The sequence below is a fragment of the Alosa sapidissima genome, chromosome 10, assembly GCF_018492685.1.
Source record: "Alosa sapidissima isolate fAloSap1 chromosome 10, fAloSap1.pri, whole genome shotgun sequence".
Classification (NCBI taxonomy): Eukaryota; Metazoa; Chordata; class Actinopteri; order Clupeiformes; family Clupeidae; genus Alosa; species Alosa sapidissima.
In genome coordinates, this window is record NC_055966.1 from 11,499,737 (window position 1) to 11,509,736 (window position 10,000).

General features: G+C 46.9%; 1 protein-coding gene across 2 annotated transcripts in view; it reads right to left on the minus strand.

The window, feature by feature from the left end:
- The window catches only part of LOC121721443 (thrombospondin type-1 domain-containing protein 7A), a 110,007-nt gene that overhangs the window by 30,002 nt on the left and 70,005 nt on the right, over nt 1-10,000 (minus strand). For both annotated transcript variants that reach the window (XM_042108371.1, XM_042108370.1), the window contains exons 10-14: nt 9,128-9,243; nt 8,228-8,363; nt 7,691-7,794; nt 5,732-5,926; nt 3,711-3,983 (exon numbers count right to left, since the gene is read on the minus strand). In XM_042108371.1, the coding sequence (XP_041964305.1) occupies nt 3,711-3,983; nt 5,732-5,926; nt 7,691-7,794; nt 8,228-8,363; nt 9,128-9,243 (824 nt within the window). The remainder of the gene's footprint in view (nt 1-3,710; nt 3,984-5,731; nt 5,927-7,690; nt 7,795-8,227; nt 8,364-9,127; nt 9,244-10,000) is intronic.

Consider the following 10,000-nt stretch of genomic DNA (forward strand, 5'->3'; position numbering starts at 1 on the left):
ATCTAAGCAAGGCACCCCTCGCCCAGTTACCCCACCCCCCCCCCCCCCCCCCCCCCCCACACACACACTCACACACCCCTCTGGACGCCACTACAGTCGGCACGATAGACACCCCCTACTGTCTGATAGAGAGATGGCCCCGCACTTCCTGTGGCCCTGCTGTGCACATGCCTCGCGGGTGGAAGATGACACTACCCACAGACACACACACACACACACACACACACAAACACACACACACACACACACACACACACACACACACACACACACACACACACACACACACAGACACACACACACACACACACCCACACATACCCACACACACACCCACACATACCCACACACACAAATACACACACAGACACACACACACACACACACACACACACACACACACACACGTGCGCACACACACCCCTTTGCAGTAAAGGTCCTAGGCCTCTACCCCTCTCAAATCCGTTCTCCATCTATCAGCTCCCTACAGCCAAGAGCCAGTCCGTCTGTGTTCTCATCTCACCACCAGACCGACACATAAACCCTCTCAGTCTTTCTCAAACAAACACACACACACACACACATACACACAATCACAAGCACACACACACGCGCAAACACAAACGCCGCCCCATGTCTGTGAAGTTCATTGGCCTTTGCAAACAGGGCTGCTGTGTATTGCCCCGGACGCAACTCAACCCCCCCCCCCCCCCCCCCCCCCCCCCCACCCTGCCTCCTGCCCCCCCCTCCCCTCCCCTCCCCTCGCCTCCACTGGCTCAACTCCCCACACTGACCCCATTACTTCAACACCACCCACCTCCTGTCAAAGCAGAGCAGCACACACCCCGGCGTGTGCCTCCACACTGAGATGCGCTGTATAGAGCGGGGGGGGGGGGTTAATGTGGGGGGGGGGGCAGACACAGTGGAGTGAGTAATGCCAGGTCACGTGATCTCCGCACCCACCCGACATGGCCCCACAAAATCCCTCCAGTCTCTGTGTCTGTCTGTCTGTCTGTCTGTCTGTCTGTCTGTCTGTCTGTCTGTCTCTATGTCTCTATGTCTGTCTGTCTGTATGTCTGTCTGTGTGTGTGTCTGCCCCTCAGTAGTGAGACCATCTCAGCTTTAATGAGATGTAATCACTGGACGCTTGCTGCCTGATCGAGTGAGTCTCTCCAGGGCTCTGGCAATCAATATTAACATTAATGACTTCTCTTAACGATTCAGGATATTTAAAGCAGCCCTTAATGGCTGTGAGGTGATTAAACGTGACTTTGGCATGTAACAGTGTCCTACTCCGTTTGCACAACAAAGCATTGCTTTCTCTCTCTCTCCCTCTCTCTCTCTCTCTCTAGCTATCTCTCCTAGATGCTCACACCTTCATCCTTCGCTCCCTTTCAGATAGCCAGAGGAATGAAAAGAGCAAAAGAGAAGAAAGAAAAAACAAGAACAGGGAAGAAAACAGAACGAAAACATCGAAGACAATGAAAAGCAAAGAAGGCTTCCAAGCCCTCAAAGCCGGCTTTGGCACTATCCACGGTGCTCGGACCGGCATTCTTCTCCAAAGAAAAGTGAGAAGAAAAGCGCGGCGAAAAAAACAGAGATGAGATAGAGGTGCGCTTTACATACGCTGAGAGCGACACGGGCTTTTCATGTTTACCCCATCCGCCTTGAAGTCAGAGGAGGAGGAGAATGATGGGGGAGGAGGGGGAGGAGGGGGGGGGGGGGAGAGATAAGAGCAATGGCTGGTTTCTACTGTCGCCTGAAGCAATGTGTCAGACAGGGCTCCCTATTAAGATGAACTATTGAGATTAACCCAGACTATGGACAAGAGAGAAAGAGAGAGAGAGAGAGAGAGAGAGAGAGAGAGAAACAGAGAGAGAGAGGGAGGGAGGGTGAGAAGGAGCGAGAAGGAGAGAGGGAGGGAGGGTAAAAGGAGAAAGAGAAAGAGGGACAGAGAGAGAGAGAAGATAGAGAGAGTAGAGAGAAGGACAGAAAATGAAAGTGATTACAAGGGGGAGAGATGAAGAGAAGAGAGGATGAGGGACAGAGAGAGGGAGATACTGTACACTGTGTGTGTGTAGGAGAGAAGGATGAGCAGAGAGAAGGCTATGGAGCATGAGAGGAAGAGAGGAAGAGAGGGATGAGAGAGCAGGAAGAAGGAAGGAAAGCCTGTGAGCACCAGAATGGGGCTTAGAAGAGAGAGGGGGAAGAGAGGATGGGGGAAGAGAGGATGGGGGAAGAGAGAGGGGGAAGAGAGAGGGGGAAGAGAGGATGGGGGAAGAGAGAGGGGGAAGAGAGGATGGGGGAAGAGAGGATGGGGGAAGAGAGGATGGGGGAAGAGAGAGGGGGAAGAGAGGATGGGGGAAGAGAGGATGGGGGAAGAGAGAGGGGGAAGAGAGGATGGGGGAAGAGAGGATGGGGGAAGAGAGAGGGGGAAGAGAGGATGGGGGAAAGACGAGTGGGAGGAATGCAGATGATAACAAGCTGACAGTAACACACTGCCAAGCCACCCAGCACCAACCTGACTCACTGATCCTCTGCAGCAACTCCCCAGCCCCATCCCCCCCCCCACACACACACACACTTACAGAACGCCCCCCCCCACACACACACACACACACACACACACAGATCACCGATCCTCTGCAGCAGGGCCCCCATGCCACCAGCTCTCAGCATTCAGCAGTGCACTCTCAGGAGATGACACTTGCGGGCCTGATATACCAACCTCATTTCAGCAGTCTCAACTAGCTCATGTACACTACGCCAGAAAGAAAGGTAGCAGTGTGACAAAGGAGCTAAACAGCGAAAACAACATTAATATTTTAAAGATTACGACTCCCGTGACACTTCAAAGAGAGGAAAGCTCCACAGCAGAACCACCCAGTGTTCTGAGAAAATATTCATACGGCAACATTTTCCGCCATTGGTTTCAATAACTAGCTCTGCACGCTAGCCACACATCATCTTGAAGAGTCAGTGCATTATAAACAACAGAGGTAATTAACCAGTACACAGGGCTTCAACACGGGACATATTTCACGCTCATGCAGATACATTAGGAGGGAAATACACAAACATTAGAAAAGAAAACAAATAAACAGTCTTCACGGATCTCTCAATAGCCCTCATCTCCTGGTAGCCTCTAACTTTTAGTAGTCACGCATAAAACATAACATAATAATGTGTGAGTCAAAGCATTGAGCCGTGATTAATGCCACGTTCCATTAGACATTAGGCCCTGTGCTTAATGATGAGGGGATTTGAGGGGTGCAGGATCAACCCCCGACAGGATGGGTGTTGGGGGGGGGGGGTGCAGAGCGAGAGGGGAGGGAGAAATCAAGTAAGTACCATGTGACCAAATTAGATTTCCTCTAAAACCCCAGCTCTGCAAGAGATTTGGCCCTAAAGGGGAAGTGAATAAGAGGGGGGGTGGGGGGGGGGGGGGGTGGAAAGAGAGACAGAGAACCACTGAGAGTGAGGGATGAAGCAAAAGGTAGACAGATTAAATGAGACAGGTGAAAAAGGGCCGGCAAAAAAAGATGAAGAAAACGAGGGACTAAGGAAATGTTGAACAAGAAGTAGTGATGGAGAGAGTGATGGAGAGCAAGGAGGGCGTGTGAATGGATAGACAGTGAGGATAGACTGACAAAGACAAAAGACTAAAAGAACATACTGAAAGAAAGAGAGACCTTGAGAGAGAGACCCACCATGGCTGTTGCAGCGCGATGTCTCCACGAGCCGGTTATTCTGGTCGTAGCACGCCATGGCCTGGTAGCGGTAGCCCTGCCCGCACTCTCGAACATCGACCGTGCCCATGCCCGCCTTGGCGACTGGCGTGCCTTCAGGACGCACCTCTGGCAGGACGCAGTCTGACCAGTTGCCCACGGGCTGCGCGTTGTACTTGTCGCATGGACAGTACTGGGTCTCGCTCAGCGGGAACTGCTGGCTGTTCTTACACTTGTCCCTCTTCTTGCTCTTGCCTGCCACACGCCGGGAACAGGAGAGAGAAAACACTCCACTGCACAATCACTAGAGCATGCAGTCAATGCAGTCAATCACTAGAGCATTTACACTGTTCACTACTGTACACGGTGTGCACAGTCATGAACAGTGTAAACGCTCTAGTGATTGTGCACAGTCATGAACAGTGTACAGTAAACGCTCTAGTGATTGTGCACAGTAATGAACAGTGTAAACAAACAATCAGATTTCAGTCACTCAAATTACTTTGTAAACTAACTGTGTAATTGGATGGATTACAATTTTATGAAATCGGGAGAGTTTCAATCCATTCATTTCATTCCATTTCAATCTGATTACATCTGGCATATAACCGATACTCAGATTTTATTTGGATCTTATCATGACTCTTGTATGAAGATGTGTCATCATGGCATCTGATTTTTTCAAGTTCACTTAGCATGTAAACTGGAATATTCTGTATTCTAATAATAATCCAATTGCTGCTTTAATTAGATTGTTCTGCATATTAAACCACACCAAAACAGTAATGCAACTCCTAATGGAATATCCAGTCTAAGATTAAACACTGAAAACAGAATCTGATGTAAAGACAGACAAAAGATGGAAAGCATTGTTGGCACACATAAACCTCTGCAGTAGATCAGTGTCTCAGCTTGAGTACTGCTCAATTATTGCTATAAATAAAACTCTGCTGAGCAGGAGGTGAGAATGCGCTCCTGAACCTCATTCACTACTGCAAGAGGCATTGTACTATTTGTAGTCCAGGCAGAGATGGGCTCCAAGACAACAATGAATCTGATCAATATCAAGCATTATTATCTCTATCGAACGGGAGGGTACTTCAGGAGACTAAATGCGGAGGGTACTTCAGGAGACTAAATGCGGATTGGAGCCATGAGCACACTTTCGGTGACTGCTTTGGCCCTCAGTGGGCACTTAAACTCATAGCAAAGGATGATATTTTACACCGATGTTTTGTGCTCATTACCGAACGTAAGCCGTAATTAACGGCTTAGGTCTGCAGATGTAACACATCCTCAGTGCCACCTACGTGTCCATTAGGAGGACGTGTTTTTCTGCGCAGCGTCTACTCCAGCAGTGGCTGCGGTCTTAGCTTTCAGAGTATCCTACGCCACACTTCACTACACACATCCTGCTTAGAGCCCTTTGCCTGTTTGTTTCAAAGCAATATTCTTTGCCAAAAGCAAGTTCACTAGTTGTTTGAGTGAACCTTTCCTCTGCCTTGAAGGATTCTTGGTTACAATTTACTTGACAATATTGACATAAGAGAGACATGACACTGTCATGAACATGTCATAAACAAGTCATAAACGTTTATGACATAATGCTTCTGTTATTAAGTTTTTTGTCATAACAAGTTAGGGTTAGGATTAGGGTAAGGGTTAAGGTTAGGGTTCATGTGTCATGACAGTGTCATGTGTTCATGAGAGTGTCATGTCACTCTTATGTCGATACTGTCAAGTAAAGTGTTACCGGATTCTTTCTTTGCCAACAGTTCTTCATAATGTTCTTCAAGTCAACCTTTCCTCTGCTTTGAATGATTCTTTGGCAAAAACAAGCTCTTCCTCTGAAAAACTCCACTTAATACAAAACTCTGTCTATGACTAAATGACCAACCTTGACCACAGACGGACATGATGTGTGTACATACAGCACCCGTTCTCTCTCATTCTCTGTGACATCATCAGCATGCATGAATAAACACAGTAGTCGTCTCTCTTACCCACGAGAGCCCTCCTGCGAGTCCGCACGCCCACGCAGTCGAAGTCGCAGGGCGAGAACTTGGACCACTGGGTGAGCTGGCAGTCATCCTGGCAGGGCAGCTGGCAGGGCTGCATGATGGGGGGCATGGTGCTGGGCAGCTTCAGGCACTGGCCCACGTCTGCCACAGAGCCGTCCAGCTGACGACACGACACCGCTATGGGGCCCCAGGCAAGAAAACGGCACAGGACACAGAGAGAAGCACAGACAGGTCTGAGAACAACACACAGAGATGGCTTAAAGGCACGAATGTGGCCAGTACTGTCTGTGGATAATTATGTGGAAAAGGGCTGATGGCTCAGAAAAATATACTTTCACAGAGAACCTGTGGAATTGTACAAAGAGAAGAAACATGTCTGAAATCATTTTTGATGTTTTTAAAAAATTATTCCAATAAATAAATGACAGTCTTTGGGCAGGTGACACAAGTTTATTGAATTGAAATAAGTCCCAAAATATTTCAAACATCTAAAGAATAAAAATAGAGCCATGCATCACTCCGCCATTTCCAGAAGGCCGGTTTCCAGCAGTCGTGTTATACACCGACTTCTACGCTACAGTTGGCAGGCTGAGGGTGACCTTGAAGGCGACGCCTGTGGCGTTGATGCACTGCACCTGAGGAGCTCCTGACGGTCTCTCATGTAGGGACGGCCATGTCAGAGTGTGGCGTCCGGCGTGATGGACAGCGACCGTGGGGCAACAGCAATGTCACGGGTCATAAACTCACAACAGCAAAGCCCTCATCACACTTCCAGTCACTATCTATCAATCTTAGCAGAGCCCACGGTAGGCCTGTGATAATACAATATGACCCATTGGGTGACAGTGGTGGTTTCTGCTTTGTCCACACTGTGAGTGAAAGTGAAACTGATCTTCGCCCTACATACAACGACCGAATTTACTATTTTTAACACAGATTTCCTATCTGACAAACCAAACTGAATTTGTAAAAAAAACAGGTTCGCCTCTACAGACCACATCACAGTGTATAACACTTTAGGGACTGGTGGTACGTCTTTACAATTTCTTTACAATCACTTAACCTCTATTTATAAGATAAAGATAAAGATAAAGATAAAGATAAAGTATACTTTATTGTCCCCCATGGAGGGAAATTCATCTTGGGCTCCAGTCACTGCATCTTGCAACACAAGATGCAGTGCAACTTGCAACACACCACATATGAAGTCACAACGTGAGTGGAGTGCAATACTATGGGGAGGCCACGTTTAATACTTTCCCAAAAAGCAATTCAGAAGGTGGAGCTCTTTGAGCTGTCCAAGTGCATCAAAATAAGGTAAGTTAACAGAGCCCGAAAGAGCTTCAAACTTCATCAATATAAGCTTGTTTATCTGGGGGGGAGAAATCCCATTTAATATAGAGCTCACTGCACTGTCTAACCAAGCATTTGCAAATTGAAAATGAAATCGAAAACATTAATTTAGCCTCTGCATTATAACGCAGGTCTGGTGAAACCTCCTTTAATTACGACTGTACAGTAAGAGAAATGGCTCCTCTGCTATCCATATGCATACTGGGCTTATTTATCTAATGTGTTATATAAGCACTAAAAATTACTGATGCATTTGAATCTATTGTAATTAATGTCTTGTTATAATAATGTTGGTGTGTATTGCAAATGTGGAGGAGGACTGAATTGAGCTGTTGATCTTACAGAGGTACTCATGAGGGGAGACTTTTGATCTGTGTATATGCAAACATCTGAAGGCAAAAAAGATTAGACCTCAGGTTTTGTGTCTGGAGGCAGTTTGGCACTGAATCATCATTAACCACAGAGTTAGTTATCTTAAAATGATTATCCCCTACAACTGAATTAAACTGGGGGGAAAACGCTAGCCATAGGCTAAACTCTAGCCATTTTCCCTTGCAGGCAAACTGTATGTAAAGAGCAGGGCTTCACCTCTGGTTTGAAGTCCCGATCCGCAGGCCTCCTGAGCACCGGGACTCTCCTGGCGGACAGACCACGGGACCAGCTGACATCGCCGCCACTTGTGGGTCTTCCATCTTCCAATAACAATTAGAGTTAGACAATTAGCTGCTAGCGTCACACAGTCACTGTGATAGCAATTATGAGGAAATTAGATAATGTATTTTTCTAAGTGATTAAGAAACTGAGTTTTTTTAGATTATAGGAAATCCCTGGTGTGCGACAAGGCCAGTTGCTTGTGAGCATTCTCCATCCTATTTACTTAGCATTTCACATATCAGGTTATCCTGCTAAATGGCAGTGAAAGTGCAAATGTACATGACCATGGCTTTTACTGAGGAAGGCACTTGGACTGCCATTCTGAACATTCTGGGTTTTCCTGTATGCTCAAGTCACTCAAAAGTCAAATCACATCATGAATGCCTCAATAGAAGGCCCATGCAGGCAGACAGAATAACAAACTCAGCAGACATTTTCTACACTAAAGGTACACAGTTTATGGCCGTGTACCTGTAGCCAGGGCAGACGGCTGGGGCGTCGCACTCCTTCTCCTCGTGTAGCAGCTCGGGACACTCCTGGCCCCCGTTGGAGGGCATCTGGATGACCATGCGCCTGCGGGACTGCTTGGGTTTTTGGGCCGCAGCACCTTTGGGCACAAACGCTGGGTCAGAAACAGAGCTGTAACGATGCAATAATGTAGAGGGAAGTAACACTGCATCATGACATGCGCATCATGATATGCATCCTATTGTTGGGTAGGTAGTGATATTCAGTGTTGGTAAGAAATGTAAACATCACAAACACTGCAGCGGGGGAGCCAGGGAGCCGTGTTTGCTTGGGAATGGTTCTTCCTTCCTGCCCAGATATTTCTAAGCAGCTCATATTATCACACATTCATTCCAAGGCTCAAGCGTAACCTCTCATTCAAATCAATTAAACGGGAGCAGTTTATTCGAAAATACCTGATGAGATAAATTTCTAATCAGAGGCATGACCAAAGCCGAATAAAAAATGATATATCTATCTTGTATATATATATATATGCCTACTGTGGCAGCAGGTTTATACATCAGTGCCACGGCAGAGGTCATAAAACAGGCGCAATGATGATTTCATGCCATAAATCAGCTTAATGTATTCAACAGCGTCCTCCAGCGTGATAAGACTGGATGCTGTGTGTGGTGCGATCTTCCTCATGGAATGAGAAAGAGACACGCTACTTGAGCAATTCCACAATTATTTCAATGCAATTTAGGCGTGATACATTACAGTAATAAGTGGAAGGCAAAAAAAGAGGGCAGTGTAAAATAACGTAATGAAAAATATACAAGAAAGATTTGTTGTTTTCTCTCTCTATAAGGGATCTGGTGTGTATGATGTATGCCCTATACTGTGGGGCTTCTACTGTACCGGGTTCACAGGACGGTGTGCAGGCAGACCATTCACTGAATGGAGTGACCAGGCAGTCCCTCTTACATGGGAGCAGGCACGGCCTCACTGCCTCAGGACGAGGTCCCTCTGGGCACCTGAGTTACACACACACACACACACACACACACACACAAATAAGTAATCGAATCACATAAACACAGACACACATACCAGTATACATGCATATACTGTACACACACACACACACACACACGCGCACATGCCATGGCACACACACGACACACACACACACACACACACACACACACACACACACACACACATACAGATACACTTGTAAGTGCTAAGCCTCTTATGACCCTGTTCAGACTGCAGGCAAAAGTGGCCCAAATCTGACCAGGTCAGACTTATTCAGAAGTAGTGTGAACACTCAAATCTTGCCCAGATCTGATTTTTAAAAAATCAGATTTAGACCACTTCCATATGTGGTCCTGAATCAGACCCAGATCTGATTTTTTTTAATGCGGCCGCAGTGTGAACCACCAAGCCGGATTTGATGCGACTTCTACAATCTTTTTTCAATCTACATCGACATTTGTCACAATTATGCGCCGCAGGAGTTAGCTGATGTCATTGCTATTTTTTTTTTTGCGCATGCGGGTCAGTTCGAAACCGCAAACAGTTAAGACTGGAATCTGATATAGGCCACATTTTAATATGAACAGCCAAACAAAAAAATCGGATCTGAGCAAAAAATCCGAATTGAGCATTAAGACATGCGGTGTGAACGGGGTCTTATTGCAATTCCCACACCACATGTGTCAGGACCACCCGATATCCATCAGACACTTTGCGAGCGTCACATTGCAATGCAGGCCTCCATCTTTGCCG